The sequence below is a fragment of the Zootoca vivipara genome, chromosome 2 (genome assembly GCF_963506605.1).
Source record: "Zootoca vivipara chromosome 2, rZooViv1.1, whole genome shotgun sequence".
NCBI lineage: Eukaryota > Metazoa > Chordata > Lepidosauria > Squamata > Lacertidae > Zootoca > Zootoca vivipara.
Genome location: NC_083277.1, coordinates 89,585,472 through 89,605,621, shown reverse-complemented (window position 1 = coordinate 89,605,621; position 20,150 = coordinate 89,585,472). Strand labels below are relative to the sequence as shown.

At 42.6% G+C, this 20,150-nt stretch overlaps 1 protein-coding gene across 9 annotated transcripts in view; it reads right to left on the bottom strand.

Moving 5' to 3' along the window:
• TNRC6C (trinucleotide repeat containing adaptor 6C) overlaps positions 1–20,150 on the bottom strand; it is a 115,756-nt gene that overhangs the window by 28,913 nt on the left and 66,693 nt on the right. For 7 of the 9 annotated variants that reach the window (XM_035104572.2, XM_035104578.2, XM_035104575.2 and 4 more), the window contains 8 exons: positions 13,924–14,133; positions 13,104–13,273; positions 11,790–11,870; positions 11,293–11,350; positions 10,878–11,023; positions 6,293–6,442; positions 3,411–3,557; positions 2,380–2,499 (listed from right to left, as the gene is read on the bottom strand). In XM_035104572.2, coding sequence (XP_034960463.2) covers positions 2,380–2,499; positions 3,411–3,557; positions 6,293–6,442; positions 10,878–11,023; positions 11,293–11,350; positions 11,790–11,870; positions 13,104–13,273; positions 13,924–14,133 — 1,082 coding nt within the window. The remainder of the gene's footprint in view (positions 1–2,379; positions 2,500–3,410; positions 3,558–6,292; positions 6,443–10,877; positions 11,024–11,292; positions 11,351–11,789; positions 11,871–13,103; positions 13,274–13,923; positions 14,134–20,150) is intronic. The other 2 variants (XM_035104574.2, XM_035104579.2) reach the window with 2 other exon arrangements.

The window sequence follows — 20,150 nt, the reverse complement described above, 5'->3', positions numbered from 1 at the left end:
GAGACAGCCAAACTGTTTGTGGATCACGTATTCAGACTGCATGGATTACCTTTAAGGGTTATTTCGGATCGTGGCCGCCAATTTGTTTCCAGGTTCTGGCGGCGGCTCATGAACCTCCTGCAGGTGGAGGTCAGCTTGTCAACGGCTAGACACCCGCAGACCAATGGACAGGCGGAGAGGGTCAACGCCATTCTGCAGCAGTACCTGAGATGCTACGTCAGCCAGCGGCAAACGGACTGGGTGGATCGCCTGCCACTGGCAGAATTTGCCTACAACAATGCGGTGCACGTCTCCACAGGGGTGTCGCCCTTTAAGGCCAATTACGGGCGTGACCTCAGATCTTTCCCAGAGAGGGAGGGGGAGGAGGAGGAGGGCCCACAGGCTGAGGATTGGGCAGAGGAACTGGAGACGGTGCACCAGCAGCTCAGAGAACACTTGGAGAGAGCCAAGGAAGCGTACAAGAAGGGGGCAGATCGCCACAGGCGACCGGGGGAGGTCATTAGGGTGGGGGACAAAGTGTGGTTGTCCTCGGAGGGCCTTCCCATCAGAGGGCGATGCAAAAAGCTGGCGCCCAGAAGGTTGGGCCCCTTCACGGTCACGCAACAGGTCAACCCGGTGGCATACAGGCTGGCACTGCCAGAGGACATGAGGGTGCACCCTGTGTTTCATAGATCGCTGCTGTCGCCGTACAGGGAAAGCAGCAGGCTCCGAGACAGCGAACAAACCCCTGAGGGAGGGGGGAGAGGGAAGGCAGGGAGCAACTCAATGAGGCCACGGCCATCCTGGATTCAAGGTGGGGGGTGGGGGGACTGGAGTACCTCATGGTATGCTCCACCGTCCCAGAATGAATGGGTCCCAGCCACTCAGATACAGGAGGAATTCCTGGTAGAAGAATTTCACGCCCTCTTTCCCCATAGACCCAAGCCCTGGCACATGGAAAGGGAGGGGGAGGGGGAGGAAGCACGGGAGAGCAGTTCACCATGGCGCTGGGAAGCGGAGTTTGAGGAACCAGAGGATGAGGTATGGGTGTCACCGAGATCCACCCAGTCAGAGGAAGGAGCAGATTGGCAGAACATTTTTACCCCCACCAGCTCTGACGCCACGGACTTTTTGGGATTCCCATCCTCCCAGGCGGAAGGGGGGGGCTTGCAGGACTGGGGGGAGGTGTTCACACCAACGGGCTCGGAAAGCACTGAGTTCTTAGGCTTCCAGTCGTCACCGACACCTGGGGGGGACCTGGGGAGGGGTGAAGGAGAGCTTGGGAGGGGGGTGGATGTGAGGGACAGGGGATATCGCGAAGTCCCTCACCTCCTGAGTTCAAGCCAATCACCGAGCACAGGGGAAAGCAGAGAGAGTTCCGATTCCAGTAGGGAAGCAGGAAGTCGGGTCCGAGGCTCAGGCAAGGTAGAGGAGCCAGGGTCCCAGGCGGGACAGGAAGGGGCGAATAAGGGAGGGAGACCCATCCCCCCAACGCCAGAACTACGCAGAAAGAGGAGGGGAAAGAGGATGGGTCTGCCAAAGCTTTTGTGTTGGAGAAAGACGCGCCAAAAGCCATTAGGAGGTTCTGAAACCGACTGATCACATCACTCCGTGTAAATAGCAATGACTTTAGCACTGTAAATACGCAGCACCAATAAAAGAATAAAATGCAGAGCTGCGTAGCGTCGTTACTCTGAAGTAGTCCGCTCCGGCCACTGTGACACTTAGTTAAGGTATTTATACCACTGTTGTTATGTCTGTACAGAGCCCTACTCCTATATGCTCACAAAACTGAAATACAAAACAAGTTCTATATTTATAACATGGGGCAGTTTTCTCAAAACCTAAGATCAGTTGTTGCCATTGGGTACATTAAATTCTACACTGGTATCTTAATATCTGGAAGACTGGGTCCTAGAAAGATTTGGTTTGCAATAACTTTGAAAGGTTTGCAATAAAATACACGCATATTAAGGGTATGACTGATTGCACAAATGAATGGAAATAGTGCTCCGTTGCATCTACTGGTGAATAACTATTGCAGAACCTCAATTTAATTAGATTAGCATACAATACAAAAACAACAACACAGGAATCTATCAGAAATATTGTAGCATTCTGAGTAATACTAGTGGTACCAGAGGTTGTTTTTGAGGTTACATTCCTATACATGTGTTTCAAAAGTTAAGATTACAACAATCAAATGGTTATGAGCAAAGAATTTAGTCCTTATCATACTGGAAGTATCAAGCAACTTTTAAGATTCAAGTAGGTATATAAATTCATTTTCAGAACCAAGTCTAATCATCATTTCTGAAGTGAACATGCCCATTCATGTGGCTCTAAATGCAAGATTTTCTTTCCGGATTTATAGCTTTCTCACTGAGGCTTTTAACTCACCAGCTGCAGCTGATAGAGCTGGTTCAACATCGTCATATGCTGAGGATTAATTGGCGAGGTTAATAGTGCAGGATTGAGACCAATGTTTTTTGCTGCAAACTGCAAAAGCTGTGCTTGAACCTGGAGAAAAAGAATGTAAGAGGTGAATATTTATTACTACAGCTGTGTTAGTTACAAGTCCTTGCAGAGTTTAAACAAGACAATTCCAAAGAAAGCGGTTTTTAGATTACTTGCTGTGATTTTTGTTTAATAGAAAGCTATGTGTAGAAGTTGAAAGCAAACATAACATATCACAGCAAAATAAACCTTCATTCCAGAACTGCTCATCCTTTCTAAATCTGACACATAAAATATAAATACTTGAGAGTTGTATCCAACCAACTCATTGTATGTGTCTAACAACCTCTGCAATGCCACACAAATTCCTCTCCCTCTTCTCCCCCAGAACTGCTCCAGAGAGTTGAGGGAACGCCCCAGGGCAGATTTGGGATGTGTGCAGGGGCAGGAAAGGGGGAGGAAGTTCCACCCTGTTCACAAAAGTCATTCCACACATGCAATGATTTAGTAGGGTACAACCTGAGTCACTAATAACTTTCCCACAACATGCTATTTTTTGTAATTCAAATAAACTGGCATGGCAACTTAAAAACTCTGTGGCATTTCTCTACACATGGTGCCTTTCATAGAAATATATTGTGTAAGTGTGGTTGTGTCAATATTTTATGTCTGCATTATTCCGACTGGCACTATAAGCCATCTCTAGGTGCAGGTAACTTTAAAAATATATTATTTTTTCTTCCATTTAAGTGTTCCACTCAATATGCATTAGTTATGGCACAGAAATGGCCATCGCCAGGGATACAACCATTTTTTGCAAAACGGAGAAGCCAGGGAGGAGGAGAAACCTGCCTCCTGACCTCACCGGCAACCCAAGTGCTAACCACTAGGCCCTTGTTTTCCAACTGCCAGTGGTTAATGACACCTGGGTTTGCATCCCTGGCTATCACTAATGCTGCAGAGCTCAATCTAACCTGAGGGGAGAGAAACTGAGGCACTTGAGCACGAAGACTAGGCTGGGATGAGTTAAGAGGTTGCACTGGCGGTTGCTGCGGCTGTTGCATGGTCCTGGCTTGTGCTGCTCCGCTATTGCCAAACATACCCAGATTGCCACTCGGTATCTGTGGGATGACAAGGTTAGAAGATTTAAGTTTCACAATTTTATAGCTTGTGACTGTCACTGTAGACTAGCTCAAGACATTAGCAAGCAAAGGAGCTCTCATGCAGATTAGCAGCAGGTGAAAGGTTTAAAACAGTGATGGCCAATCTTGGCCCTCCAGCTGTTTTGGGACTACAGTTCCCATCATCCCTGACCACTAGTCCTGTTAGCTAGGGGTGATGGGAGTTGTAGTCCCAAAACAGCTGGAGGGCCAAGTTTGGCCATCACTGGTCTAAAGTATAGCAAACTGAAACATCAGTTGGCATGTACCATCAGTAGGAGTTTGGTACAAATACATCAATTCATCTAAATTACTCACGCAGCCAACCGTGTTCACTTTGTGGAAGCAGCTTCCTTTGGAAAGTTGATGGGGCATACAAAACTGCACCTCATTCACTCAAACCATGGCAAATGCCCCTAGAAGGCGGCTAGCAATGATACCACTGAAAGTGCTGCAACAGCATGGGGATCTGCTATAGAAAGTGCTTATCAAATGCAATGCAAGCCACTGGATGCAGATACAAATAGCCAACCTTAAAGGTAGTTGCATGTGTAAAGCAGGCTTAAATTTCACTTTCAAAATGAGTCAGTCATAATCTACATGTACTGTATGTGAATTAACTTTAGCTAGGAAATTACTTTTTTCCTGGACATGTAGTGTAAAGCTTTCCCCTCTAGTTTCAGTAAATAAAAATAAAAAATACGTTGCACATGTGGAATGTATCTCATAAAAATATAGATTTGGGTACTGGAATGCATTTGGGCATTGTTTGTTCTTCCTAATGGTCATGCCTGAGCAGAAGGGAGGCAGCTTCTTTATATTATGCTAAACTATAGTTAAGTGTATAGTTATAGGACCCAGGTGGTGCTGTGGGTTAAACCACAGAGTCTAGGGCTTGCTGATCAGAAGGTCGGGAGAAGCTCCCGTTGCTTGGTCCCAGCTCCTGCCCACCTAGCAGTTCAAAAGCACATCAAAGTGCAAGTAGATAAATAGGGACCGCTCAGGTGGGAAGGTAAACGGCGTTTCCGTGCACTGCTCTGGTTCGCCAGAAGCAGCTTTGTCATGCTGGCCACATGACCCGGAAGCTGTCTGCGGACAAACGCCGGCTCCCTCGGCCTATAGAGCGAGATGAGCGCCGCAACCCCAGAGTCGGACACGACTGGACCTGATGGTCAGGGGTGCCTATAGTTAAGTGTGATGTCCAAATGTGGCCAAAGAAAAATTAATTACTATTACTGTATTCTAATAAGTTTTGGTCAACATTCCAGCTTATCCTTTTATTGCCTTCACTTTAAAAACAAAAAACACTTGCATCATGTAGTTCTCTGATTATCCATGTAGTTACAATTTTTGGGTTTTTTTAGCTCATGCAAAAAGCAATTGGGGCACGTGAAACAAATTATGTATGGTGTGGAGAAACTGGATAGTTTCACAGTATTAGAACCCAGGATAATCCATTGATGCTGAATGGTAGGGGATTCAAGACAGACAACTTCTTTACACAGTGATTGATGCCACACTGGATAGCTTAGAGGGTGAATAGACAAATTCACGGAGCATAAGACTATGGTATCAATAGCTATACTGTACATTATCTCCAATCTCCAATCTGCCTCTGAATACCAGTTACAGGGGAACACAAGTAGGAAAGTGCTAAGGAACTTCTGTTTTGCTTGTGGGCTTGGCCACTGCAGGAACAGGATGCTGGCATTTAACAATACCTAGCCAGCTCAAATACAGTGGTACCTCTGGTTATGAACACTTCTGGTTACGGATGCTTCAGGTTATAAACTCCAAAGTAGCTGATCCTGGTTGCGCACTTTGCTCCAGGATGCGAACGGAAATCGCGCGCCGGAGGCCCCCATTAGCGAAAGCGCGCCTTAGGATAAGAACGGTTTCAGCTTCAGAACGGACCTCCAGAATGAATTAAGTTCGTAACCAAAGGTACCACTGTATAAATAATTTGGTCCATAGGTTTTAGTGCACAGCATTGACATTATAGTGTAAGCAATGGCAAAAGGGCAGATATTTGGTTTCTCTAGTGCTCTATCATCTAGACTTGGAAGCAGCACCAAATGTGTGGATTGGACAGTTAAAATGAATACTGGTCTTGTTCCACCTAACAAGCACATACTGCAACCAAGAAAGCTTGGGGGCAGAGGAGAAGAGTGATATAAAGGGCCTAATATAGGGAAACCTTTCAACGTGTATGAGCTGAGAAGGCAAAGAGGAAGTAAGGAAGAGCAGCAAGAGCTACGAGCGGCAAGAAATATGGTCTGTGTGAGGGTGGGAAGGAGTGCCAGTGTGCAGGGACGCTGCGGGATGCAGCAGAGGAGAAAAGGAACCAACAACAAAGACTGGAGGAACTGCAGGAAAGCAAGGGCAAGGATTGCAGTTCTATAGCTAAGGACCTTTAGGAATCTGGACGTGCAGTAACAACTGTCATTTGAAATACGCTTCAATGACAAAGTAAAATAAAAAAAATTCCTTCAGTAGCACCTTAAAGACCAACTAAGTTTTTATTTTGGTATGAGCTTTCGTGTGCATGCACACTTGATTTTTGACTTTTCATTCACTTCTTTACATTTGAGAAAAAGGAGCCTTAAAATGAAAAGCAAAGCCAAACAAATATCTTGCTGACTAGCAAGAGCAAGCGTGCCGACATTCAAATCACTTTCAGTCAAAAGATACCTTACCTGTCTAGAAGAATTCAAGTTTTGCATGCCCAGCCCTGAGGCAATCCCACCCAGGGTCTGATTAGGGAGTGCACTGTTTGAAAGGGGGAGCTTCAGGCTTGGTGAAGGCAAAAATGGTGAAGTAGTGGGCTCTTCCACTAGGCCGCCATCCTGATTGAAAAAAGAAAGGGTGAGCTGTGTGCAGTGTCCAGGTACAGACAGTGCACAGAACAGTTTCCCATGGAAATAGAAGTGGAACATGGATGAATAAAAGTTCAAAATATTGTTTAAAAAGGCATGAGGAATATATAATGAAAAGTATGGGGTGGAAGGGAGAAGAAAAAGAGAAACAGAATTTAGATACTGTTTGTCTTTAGTTTTCACTTTGCATTTTGTAAATAACTGAACAGTATTCTGTAGTATGAAAAATGGCAGGCACAAAAAAGGATGCTTGTTGTAACATTTTAAAAATAGGAATGTTACAGGGCAACCGATCACTTGCCTCAAGAGGAATGGCAAGAACACCCGCACAGGACAGACTTTTGTCTGATCATTACTTCCATGCCCACTTCATTTCCTCTCTTTTCTCTCAATTACAAAATAAAACAAAAGGGGAGGGGTTGGAGGACAAAAGGACATTCAATTCTTCTGAAAACCCTGAAAACCCTGATTGCATTTTTAGAACACTGCCATAGGCCAAAGTGGAAACAGACTTATGAAGAAAGTTAAAAATTACAGGAGTTTCAGAAAGCTTTCTTCACTGATTCTTTGGTAATATACATAATCAACAATTCCTATTTTAGGTAGTGCTCTAAATTGCAAATCAGCTGTTGAGAAAACTTGTTCCATTAATCTTCTGTGTCATCTACAGTTAGGTACATGACAGACATTAAACTATTTTTAAACATTAGCATAGTAATCAGTATGTAAACAAACACCTGCTATTTAATGCAGGTGTATAACAATTTATTTTTAAAATCAGTTACCAATTTGAGGGATGAGGAAGACGACAAGTGGGCTGCTATGTTGACAGTGTCCTACTCTAAATGCCATGTTTTAGAGCTAATCAGAATCTTCAAAGAATTCTGTATTGTCAACTGCAGCCCCAAGCATATTCCAGATTATATGCATATAAGTTTCACTGGCATGAGTAGGACTTGAATAAGTGGGCTGAATTTTGTGTCTAATTCTTCAGCTTTGTCATAGCATAAACAAAAACCAAATTGTAACCCCGCCCCAACCAATTTCCAGTTAAAATTTCTTCTAAGAATTGGGAGCAAGAGCATCCCACAAATTGGTGGGTTCATACGTAACCCTTCTAATCCCTCAAAAAATAAGATTATCTCCTCCCTCCCTTGCATGCTCAGAGTCAATTAAGTTTTGAACCAGGTAAGCCATCACCTCAGTGTTGTCAAGCTAGTTTGTGCATATTCTCCAAACTATTACTGGAAATCACAACTTAAAGTTGGCTCAGAGGCCCAAGTACAGAGTGTAGCAGTTACGAGTTTCTTTAAATAAGAGGCTCTTAAATCTAGTGGGATTTGTGTTCGAGACCCTCAGCTCACATGTGTTCCTGCCTGTCTCAATCTCATTCTCCTCAAGACAGGTAGACATGGAGAACGATTAGGAAGGGAAGGAGCAGGATATGTTGGGAGGCACTGAAGATCAATGAGAAAGGAATGAAAGTAAGTGACAAGAACAGGCATAGGCAGACTCGGCCCTCCAGATGTTTTGGGACTACAACTCCCATCATCCCTAGCTATCAGGACCAGTGATCAGGGATGATGGGAGTTGTAGTCCCAAAATATCTGAAGGGCCGAGTTTGCCTATGCCTGGACAAGAAGGACAAAGTGAGTTCTCGGTGAGGGGAAAGAGGCAACAGTAAGAGGGCTGTGTGTGTGTGTGTGTGTGTGTGTGTGTGTGTGTGTGTGTGTGTGTAGACTTACTTTTGAAACTGAACAGCAGGAGCCACAATAAAAGAAGGTAGTGTGGGGGAAAGGGACTGCAAATTTAATGTGTGTGAGAGAGAACAGTGGAAGAGAAAGTGAATGTCTGAGTATGGTGCATGCTTCTGTACGTGTGTGAATAGATTGCTGGGGATTTCCATGTGTGAATAGAGAATGAATGGATTTTTGTTGGGGTGAAGGGGAGGAAGACAGTGGTGTGTCTCAACACTTTGGACTTTGGCCCTGCCCATTGCCCTCGCATGGTCTTCAGCCACTTTTTCTCCCAATAAATGCAGCTCTTCACTTATAAAGGGTTGTCCACCTCAATGCTAAACTAAGCTATTCTTTGGCATTACATCTGAACTACATTTATGAATGTGCAATGTATGTGCTTTGGAGCAATTAATATAGAAGTGAGAACAAGGGCTTCTACTGCTATGCTGTGCCTGACTGGAAGAATGATAGTAAACAAAAGCATGTCTTTCCCGCCCCCACTGGTTTAGTATCACAGACTGCAGCAGGGTGCTGAGCAAAGGTTCTGCCCCTTGTGGAGCCAGATTATTCTCTGATGCTTAAATATCCCCTTCCACAGGCATATATTCTACAAGTAAAAGCCTGAAGTCATGTGGAAAAAAATCTCAATTTTGCTGTGTACTTTGCAAATAATTATAGCTTCACGAGTGTATGCATGCTCTTTTGTTAACTTGCTAAAAGCAGTAATTTTACAGCTAATTTGCATCATCTTCCCACCCACTCACTCAGAAGATTATTAACTGTCAGGGAATAGCCCATGTTCCTAAAAAGGGTGAAATATTGTACCATGCCAATCAAACATGAAAGATCTGTGGAGTCCTAAATAAACTGCTAATACAAGTTTTTCAGCCAACTCCTTGTAGAGGCCCATGAAAAGCTTCTTTATCATCAACCAATGTGATACTTAGTTTAGTGCTGGAAGGTCCTGAGGGAGGACACAGACATTTTCTAATCATATCCCCAAGGTCTTTCAGCTCAACATGTTTCACATTCTGCAAGAATATCCGTCATGCTCCACAAACTGCAGCTTACATGACAGTAACAGGTTCAAGGATTTCTTCTGTTCAGGTCATGAGCTGTTTGCTATCCTTTCTTGCCTCTTAAGGAGGAATACTTTTCAGTGTCCTATATATTCTTTCTACTCAGGATTGGTTTGCTCTCAAAACCAAGATTCCTAGTAACATACAAAATACCGTGGAATGCTTAAAAAGTCATTTGGTCTGAAGTTTGGCCTGAAGAAAGCTAGGACATAGCTGGAAGGAGAAAGAAAAGCATTCCTGAGAAGGGGAAAGTGGCCTTAACACTTAAAAGGCCAAAGAAAAAGAAAAGAGAATGAAATGTTTTGTTGTGATCCATACTCCATAGTCTGATCCACAACAGAACTTTCAAGTACTGTACTGTATTTAAGTGCAATCCACCGCTGCACCTTTATGTGCTAATGCCACATAATAATTATTTTTTCAAGTTATGCCCCTGGTTAACAAGAAAAACTTCCTGAAAGTGTCCTACACTAATGGAAAAGGAATTCTGAGCATTTTCACCAGCGGGGCAAGTCTGGATGGAACACATGGTATTCATTTGCTGTGTTTACAACTCTTAAAAACACAGAGAAGTGTGATACTTTACCTAAAACTGTAAACTGTAAAAAGCTAGTCTTTTCATAAACAAATAAAGGCACTTGCTGAGCAATTAATAATTTTAGAAATAAAGTTGGGGATGTATATGATGATTACTTTATCTTGATGTCTCAATTACAGACTCCAAAAAAGTGTTCTTCCTGGATTTTTATTCTCTGGAGCATTACAAATTGCCATGGCCAGAGATGGGATTTTGGATGTGGTGGATGTGTCAGTGCAGTGTTAGTGTATGTGGTGCCCTCCAGGTGTTTTTATTCTACAACTTGCATCATCTCTGATGCTGGTTGGGGCTGATGCGAGTTGGAGCCCAACAACATATGGATGGCAGCCCATTGGTTGCTCCTGTACTAGAGTGTCTAAGGACAAACCTATAAGAGAAGCTCCATGTAGTGGCTGGGCCTTTTTTAATTATTCAATGTATTTGGGAAAGTTTAAAATCTATTACTGGTGTCTCTCGATTACTTGGCAAAAGACAAGAGACCTAAATTATTATTTTTCATATTTCACATATCCACACTGCAAGAGGATGTCTCAGCTCAATATTTATTGTTTATACGGCACCACTGTGGTACAAGACAGAGGAACATAAGAAAAGATCTCTGCCTTATGGCAAGAATGGGAAACCTGTGGCTCTCCAGATGTTGTTGGACTCCAAATCCCATCAGCTATAGGCAGCATGGCCAGTTGTCAGGAATCATGAGTTGTAGTCTCAACAAGGTCTGGAGGCCCATAGGTTAGCCAGCTCTGCTAGAAAAGGACTGCTGGAAACAGTAAGTGGTGATATTGTGCTAATGCCAAATGTCTACACCTGCAGATGAAATAGAACATCTCACTCTCCAGGAACTATGCTTTCTTTTACTAGTAAGCTAAGAAGTAAATGGAGCAGACCCATGAGGCAAAACAGTACATTTACCTGCCCCACCCACATTTTCCAGGTTAATCTAACTTTTAGTGTTTCTTCCCACTCTGCTTCCAGAGTGCTGCACCTACCTTGTCAAGGAAGGTGGGGCGGTCCATGGAAGACTCTTTGGAGATCGGTGGTGGGCGGCAGCCAAGGGGTTTGGTGACCATTCCATTGTAGTCAGCCACACCCATTCCACGCTTGTCCATTTCCACCTTCTTTTCCAGCAGAGCACCTGCAAAAAGTAAACACAATATGAAAACACCTAAATCAAGACAAAATGACTGTTGTACTGATACAACTATTGCTACACTCCCACTGATATTAATACACTTCATACTTGAAATTTAAAATGCATTTCGTCTTTTAAAACACTAAGATTGGCACTTGATAATTTACAACCAACTTGATCCTTTGACATAACGCTGCTGGGAAAAGTGATGCGGATTTCATTGTAACAGATCAACCCCCGCAGATGTTTATTTCAGTTACAAAAATACTTACTCATGGCCTGATCTAGATTCATACTGTTACTCTTCAAGGCCTCTTCTGCTGGCTCTCTCTGCAAAAATGAGAAATTGGGTTTTTCCACAACTATGAAACACAATGTAGATTTTACAAGAACTGTAAAACAGGTGCAAGGGGAAACATACCTAGAGCTTTCAAACCATTCAACTGGTTGAAACAGAGGAATTTTGCAATCAAGTCAGTAATATATATGTAAAATTTGGAGTGAGATGGATTTGCTAGGAGCTATGATTCAGAGCACCTTACAGCAACTACGTCCTCTGTTAAGACATCATAATTTGACATGCTGATTTTGGCTGGGACTTATGGGAGCTTGGGTCCACCAGCATCTGGGGGGCTACAGATTCCTCATCACTGCTTAACAACTTGAAGCCAAAGCCAGAGGAAATACTAGCACATTAATATTCCTGGCCTAGAGCCACATGACGGATGAGATAGAAATGTAATAAATAAATAAACTGAATGTTACTCACTGGGAAGCCCATGTCTGTGAGCTGTTTTATCAGACGGTTCATGATCCAGGCCTCTTCTTGCTTACTAGATGTCTTCATGCCCTGAGAAAATTAATTGAGAGGGAATATGGAAAACTGTTAAACAAAAAAACCCTACACCCAATTTAATTCAACAGGACTTACTTCTAGGTAACAGTGTACAGGATTGCAGCCTAAATTTCTTTATTTGTCATATTTATTTCAGGGAAAGAGAATGAAAATCCACACTAAGTCTTTCCATATAAATATTGCATGAATGTGAGATGGCTTGGGTGCAATGTTAAACCATTGTATAGTGTTGGGTTAGGCAACATGGTGCCCTCCAGATGTTGTTGGACTACAAGTCCCATTAACCCCAGCCAGTTCGGCCAATGGCCAGGGATGATGGAAGTTGTAATCCAACAACATCTGGAGGGCACCACATTTTCTACCTCAGATATAATACTACATGCATGAGCTGTGGCATGTTTTGGGTTCACACTACAAGAGAAAATATGTTTCTTCTTGTCAGAAAAGCAATATAAGACCAGTTTGGACGTAAACAAAATATATTATTCTATGGTTAAGCATGGCTGAGCATCACATCCACAAGTTGCAGCAAGCCTCCTCTTTTGTGCAAAAGTAGAGAAAGTAGGGAACGCCTGTTTTTTATTTTAAATTAATCAGTTCCCTGGTTGGTTTAGACTCGTTAGCTCAAATAAGCCAGGATCAAACAATGGTTTCTGATCCTGGCTTGTTCACTAACTAGAATTTTTGCCACCTAGAATTCCTTAAGTGTGGATGCAAGGAGGAACTCAGGTTACTTTAAAACTGGAAGTAAAGGCTTTCAGGTTTACACAAATCTCATACAATCAGCTGAGAAAGATTCCTACTTTCTACCTTATTTGTTGGACAGAAGAGAAATAGCTTATCACACTTGCATGCAATATGACTTGTAAAGCTCTTGTATCCCTTATTTGTCAAACTCATTCTGACTATGTGGTCTTTGCATGAAGGTTGAAATACTGAAAAAATCAGATCTGTATGTGTCTGTAAAGAACATGTGACTGACATCTACACCAGGGTGCAAAGGAATCTGTTAGGCAGGGCCATAGCATATCAACTGATTCTCTAGTCCATTCCAGCTTTCCAACACCACTTGAACAAGACAAGTGATGGTAACTACAGGATAACAATCTTATTGCAGTGCTTTTTGAAAATGACTTTCATAAAACAGTTTGATAAAGTATAAAAAAAATAAGTGCACGAACCATCTCATCTTACTGATTTTTATAACCCAGTTGTGCTTAGTCCTACCTTTTGAAGTCCTTTCTTTGGAGCATTCCCCCAGGAGCTACAAGAGGAATTACTCTCTTGTGAAGCAGTATTATTCCACATATCTCCTTCTTCATCTTCCCACTGATTTGTACTGAGATTTACTTCATCTCCACCACTGCCCCAGCCTTCTTGCATAGAAGATTTAGAAGCTGTTGGAGGAATGGAACATTTCAGTTAACCTTCCTATACTTTAAAATCAATGGGCTTCGTTTGCATGTAACAGTCAAGACTTAGAACAAACATGATTTAGCACGAACATGTGGGCTCTCACCGAGAAGTCAGCAACCACTTTGCTCCTCCCTCCAGCACTGCTGCACGACCGTGAGCCAAATCATGAATTGGCTTAGTGGCTTATTCATCTGAACCTAGGCCTTTGATTTGTCTCATTCCAGACAAATCATGAATGAAAAGCCATTGTTCAGAGTGAGAAAAACTGCGAGCCTGGGTTCAGAAAACACACTAAGCCAAATCACAAGAAGCTGACAGCAGGTGTAATGTGGCCACTATTTCCTCTCTGGGACCCCAGACACTCAGGTCACACTAAGCATTAAGTGCGAGTCAATATACTGTATTTGGATTTTTTTTCGAGATTGTTCTGTATTTTACTTCTACATCTATTTGGAGAGCTTATGTATGAATTAATAAAAAGATCATAGGTTATACATGTTGGCCGTTGTTGGTTGTACAAGTAATCAAGCAGAATACATGTTTAAGCTAAAAAGAGAGAGAAATATATATGAAAACAGAGCTATAATTCTTCTTGCCAACTCAGCCAAGACAAGTCAACACACACACTTGCCTGGTTTGCACAGTACTGGGGCAGCAGCTGGTGCACTTGCTCTTCCATATGACCCTGCTGACTCAGCAGAGTTATCTCCCCACCCTGTACCACTGCTGGGAGGCTTTCCCCATGCTGAAGTGCCATTATCAACTGCAGCAGAAGGGGAGGAAGGCTCTCCCCATGAAGCTTCAGGCTTTGCATGGATAGCAGGCATCTCTCCCCAGCCTGCTGAAATCAGAAGGGGGGGGGGACATGGTTAGAGGAAACAAAGAAACATAAAATCAACTTTTCAGACTACATTTCCAGAAAGCGTTACATACTTCCATACTTATACATACAACTAGCTATGGACAACTTTTAAACATGAAGCAATTGGGGGAGACAGGATTTAATTGGGGGAGACAGGTGATCCCCCCTCCCCATCCCCACCCCTCCCCACCCCTTCTCTACATAAGTGCCTGGAAACTTCCATTTCACTGTATCTGAAGAAGTGTGCATGCACACGAAAGCTCATACCAAAATAAAAACTTAGTTGGTCTTTAAGGTGCTACTGAAGGAATTTTTTTATTTTACTTCGATCCAGACCAACACGGCTACCTATTTGTTAACTGTGTGTGATCTGGGAGCTGTGGTATTGGAAGGTGTTTCCCCATGAGTTTGGTTCAAATCCTTGTTTAATATTCAAATGGGCAAGTCTTTATCTCCAGGTCTGTGTGTAAAACAGGAGTTACCTCAGGGGTATCCTTAATGTAAGGATATCTAATGGGAGAGGGAAACCTCTGGCATGTGGGCCAAATTTGGCCTGACATGGGTCCCAATTTGGTACCCGAGCCCAACTTCCCCAAATCATGGCCAATTGCCCTAGGTGTGTGACAGCAGGTGTGGGGCAGGTAGAGATGTGGCTAGACTGTTTGGGAAGTGTCAAGGTGCTTTTGCCTGCTTTTGTGTGGGGTGGGGGTGGTTCTGAGCATTACCAGGTTGTTTTATGTAACCTGGGTATTTTGTAGTGCTCACACCAGTTCTTAGATCTGTGCCCTTGGGCTCAGAAAGGTATATTGTATAATACACTAAGACAAGGCTAGCCAGTGTGGTGGACTGCAACTGCCTTTATTGTTGACCACTGCACACACTGGTTAAGCTAATGGGAGATACTTCTGCTCCAAGGTATTTTATGGGAGTGAAGCTAACTGCAAAGACTGTGGAGGAGCTACCCTAAGACTGTGGAGGACTACTGGGACTAGCAAGAGGAGGGGAGGACTTGTGAAGTAGCAAAAGGAGGCAAGCGGCCTAAGATAGGAACATAGAAAAGGAGAGAACTGAAGAGTTGAAGCCAGATGGAGGTGTTTGTGTAGTGGAGACTGGAGAAAGAATAGTCCGTTCATAAGGCATGGGGAGCTTCAGAGATAAGGAAATATAAAGTTGAAAAACTGATTTGAAATAGCCAGCCAAATCTTTGGCTGGATGCCTCTTACATGGAGTTAAAAGGCTTCCCCTCATTTCTGCCTTCATCCTGTGGTCATATATTGACATACATGTTGGCATAGAAGAAATTAAGTCCCATTAATTATTAGAAAGGAAGCTAGAATGCACAATTTAAAGAGCTCTGAATCTTTGCAACAGTACATTTAACCTCAAGCTGAATACTGCAATTTCCACTGCAACATGTATTCATTTATTAAGTACAAAGAAAGAGGGACCAGCTTCCCTGGGTTCTCTTTAAATTCAATAATAATGATTAATCACTACCAATCTGTAATGTATAAGCCATTTTGTTAAATACATTGTGTTTTGAGCCACACAATGTTATGTAAATTATTACGCACAACAAGGGAGTTCATGCCCTGGCAAATTACATGTAATTACATGAAAACAATAACATGTGTTAAGACACCCATAGTTTGTAAAGTTCTCAAGAGATCAAATCAAGTGCAAAAAATTGCAGTGTTGAATATGACGGCAGTTAGTTAGAAAAATCCTTAAACAGTAACTTGGGTATTGCTGACGTTTGAATCCCTGAAACAATTCAAACTCCACTGAGGGTTTCAGAACGGTTATGTATATTTGCATTTCTCTCTCTCACACACACACTACCTTCAATCCAACAAAGCATATTACTAATGGTATTTCATAGGCTCACAGGATCAGATAGCTGGGTCTCTTTAGAAGTACTGCATTGGAGGATGATAGTGGGAGATCTCCACTGCGGATGAATTTTGGCATGATATTTCTTCTAATTTTTTTAATACCCCAGTCATTTGTGTGTCATCCCTCAAAATAAACTGACTCATACTGGTAGAAGGCATTCCTTGATGACCCAGACAAAGAACTGTTCCATAACATTAACCTGCTTTCCCCAACATTAAGGCAGACTTATTTTTAAAAGGGCTACAGCTGTCTGGTTGATGATAGGGTAACATACTTTATTTCACCAAAGGCCTACCTGTTGCCTTCCAGGTGTTGCTGGACTACAACTCCCATCATCCCTGACACTGACCATGCTGTTTGTGGCTGATGGGAATTCTGAGTCCAAAAACAATTGGAAGGCCATATGTTAGCCACCACTGCTTTATTTCATTGTAGCTAGAAAGTCAACAAGTAACTGATTTATTGGAATTCAACAGTCCCAATCTTAAAAATCCTGGAATTGTAGAGTTGAAAGGGACTCCGAGGGTCATCTAGACTCAACTAAAGCATCCATGACAGATGGGCATCCAACCTCTGCTTAAAAACCTCCAAGGAAGGATTGTCCACTAGCTATGAATTTCCCACATGACCTAGAACATGCAACAATGTTTACACTTTAGATGCCTATGGCTAAATTAAAGGGATATGGGTGGTTTCAGATCCACATGTATAACTAAAGGTGGATAATATACTTCATAATTTTGTTTACATCCCACGGATACACTGTAATTGAATTGTAAGAAGATATAATAGAAGGGGAAAGCTCATCCTGCAAGGGGCAGTGAGAAGTAATTTGGCACTCACCTCTCACTTTGTTATGTCTGCACTATTGCTGAAAATAAGCCAGAGAAATGGCGTTCTTATCTTACAGTACCTCACCAGGACAACATCCTTACTAGAGGAACACTTCAAAGCACAGAGGAAACAGATGACAGACAAAGAGAATAAAACATCGGATAGACAAAAACATCAGTAAATGAAGGGTTTTGTGCTGTGATCTTATTTGCTGGAACTGTTTATGTTGTCTGTCCAGCCCAGCTAGGATAGAAAACCAAAGTGGCATTCATCCAGGTTTTTACTTTTCTATGCACATATAGGCTTCATTTGTTACCATGCAGAGTGCAAACTTCCATTTCAAATGTGGCTATATAATGTCTCAATAAAGATTTATGATTCTATACATGCTTTAGGGGACAAAAGGATAACTTAGGTCTATATATTTTAAGTTAGTTTGCTGTGTTTTAATATATTTTTACATTATCTAGAAAGAAGGCTGATACTACGGAATAGTAGTCCTACACAATGAACTACAATAGACCACAGAAATATTTAATTCTGAGTCAATGAGAAATTTAAAATATCTTACATAAACAGCTTTTTTCTAGTGCAACTCTTGTAGCTTACAACATAAATAGATTCTATTAGTCACTGGAGGCATTTATATGACTCAAAGTAAGAGATTTTCATGTCTTATTAAGGTCACCACATTACATTACTAGAGTTTTAAGTTACATTCAGATTGTGTTGTGCTTTCATGCTAGTTTCCCCAAATGGGAAGTACTGCTGAACTCAGCTGTGCAATTCATTAGGAGCTGGCACTGAAATAATGTTGTGGAGGAGAGGTGTAATCTCTTGTCCTTCACCATCCATATGATCTGCCATCTGAAGTGTGGCTTCTCTGTAAACTCCTGGTCACACAGAAGCCTGTCCATGTGATCATCTCTCCCTCTGGGAGAAGAGGCATTTGTGTGAATGACCCAGCTCACATGGCTAGTTTTCTACATAGTGGAGGTGAGGGGCTTGTATTGGGGCCAAATCAACAGCAAGGATCGGGACTACCCCAAACACATATTGCAGATGAGCCTGAAAATCTCAGCTTTCCTTTAAAAGAAACCAAAAATGTTTCTAGGCTATGTGGCTGTAAAGAAAGGCCTGTAAATATAACTGCACTAAGTAGTTGTCAGGAAAGATGATGGGGCAAGCTTTAGGCATCCTTTGGATTCAGTCAGAGAGAAGAGGAAAACTCATACCCTAGCCCAGGCATCTCCAAACTGCGGCCCTCCAGATGTTTTGGCCTACAACTCCCATGATCCCTAGCTAACAGGACCAGTGGTCGGGGAAGATGGGAATTGTAGTCCAAAACATCTGGAGGGCCGAAGTTTGGGGATGCCTGCCCTAGCCCTTCTTTGTAGCTACCATTTATCTCCCTGTTACATACTGCTTTCTAGCCACCCCAGCTGCCTGTCTCTTCTTCCTTGCGCATGAAAAGACCCTTTTTTCTAAGCAGGCTATTGCTTATGAGGGGAGTTCCAACATGCACCAGTAGAGCAAATCCAGCACTCCTGTCAATACACCCACACTGTATTGAGCTCCACACCCCCTCACCCTATCCCACAAGATAAGTGGCAGTGACACTACCTGCTGGGAAGCTAGCATTGCAGCTTTGCCCCACTGGGTGAGTCACTACTGCTGGTATATTACTATACAACTTGTAACAAATGCTGCTATTATTGATCCAGAAAATCATTGATTTAGAATATCTGGATTGCCTTGTCTAAGTCCCTCAAACGTGTGCAAACTCAGCTAGTCTGCACACAGGAAATGTACAGGAGAGTCACTTTGTGGATGCAATTTAGGGTAGTGGGGAAGAGTCATAGCTACCATTTCATTCAGCCACATAACTTGGCTTCCTTTATGGTTGAAAACTGAAAATATCAAACAGTGTTTTCATGGATAAATTCAACTGCTGATCCCTAAATATATGGAGCAGAAATTGTAGCTGTACCAGTTGCTGGCACTTCTGTGACTCAGGCTACTCTCATCTCTGTATCAACCCTGCCTTCTATACTGGCTCGTGGGAGAGGGCTGGCTGGTATTTGGGGCTGCAGGGTTGTGACATATCCCACATAGGAACACCCTGCACACAAGGGTCTAGACTGCTCAATCCCCAGGGGCATTGGCATGTGTGTGTGTGTGCATTTATAATTGATTTATTAATTGGCCAGGCATGCCTTGGCCACAGCACAATGACAAGGAGGGTACAGTGCTCATATTATGGGGGGAAAGGTAGGGGGATCTTAATGAAATCTACAAATCCCACCCCTCTGACTGTCCCCAAATTTGGATCTATTATGACCCCCACACAAATGCATTTTACTTAAACCAATGAGCTTGAGTACAAGTAGCTCATCTACCTTCATGTGACTATAAATGTAGTAAAGTCAGGAAAACTCAGGATTCTAGAAATAGGACTGATTATACGAAACCCTACCAAATCTGGTCAAAGGGTTACAAAATTTCTAGGGGCATGGGATCCAAGTACATAAGACATTCAGAATGGATAAAATCTCCTCCAAAACTATTTTCTTAAACATTATCAAGTGAAATAGAGAAAATGACACAAAGACATTAAAATTGGAGGGGGGGAAGCATTAATGATTAGGAGCTGCATTCTTCTGGTAGTGGTAAGTTAAAACTTGAGGATTAGCTAAAAGTACAGAGGATTGTCAAAAGTTTTCTTCACTGCTGCAAAAAATCGGAAGTTTTTAAATACTAGGACAACACAAACCACAGCTAACTATTTTGTTCAGCAAAAAATAAAAAGTAAACAGAGAGTTTTCGATTTCTCAAGACAAAAATCTCTTTGTATGAGATAATGAATAAAAATCACTGGTTCAACAACTAGGCAGCCTCTTGGGTAACAACCACAATTGCAGAAATATGTCTTTGGCAGGAGACAGCCAGAGTAATAGAAACAGATGGATAGTGTTGGAGAATGCACATCAAAGAGGGACAAACAGCAACAGAGCAAAGAAACTAAATTCAAAAACATGATGAAATTATATCTTACCATATAATATTTTTGTAAGGAAAAAGTCATGCTGCAGTTTGTGTGGCTGCCAATAGGTGGCTATGAGAACTGCAGTGACAAAAGCAGGCAGAGCAAGTGAGCAGAGCAGACAGGCTGGCAACACAAGTGAGCAAGCTGGCAGAGCAAGCCGGCAGGTGGGCTACCCAGGAAGGCCTTCCCATGTTCTGTCTGCAGCCACTGCCACCTGGGA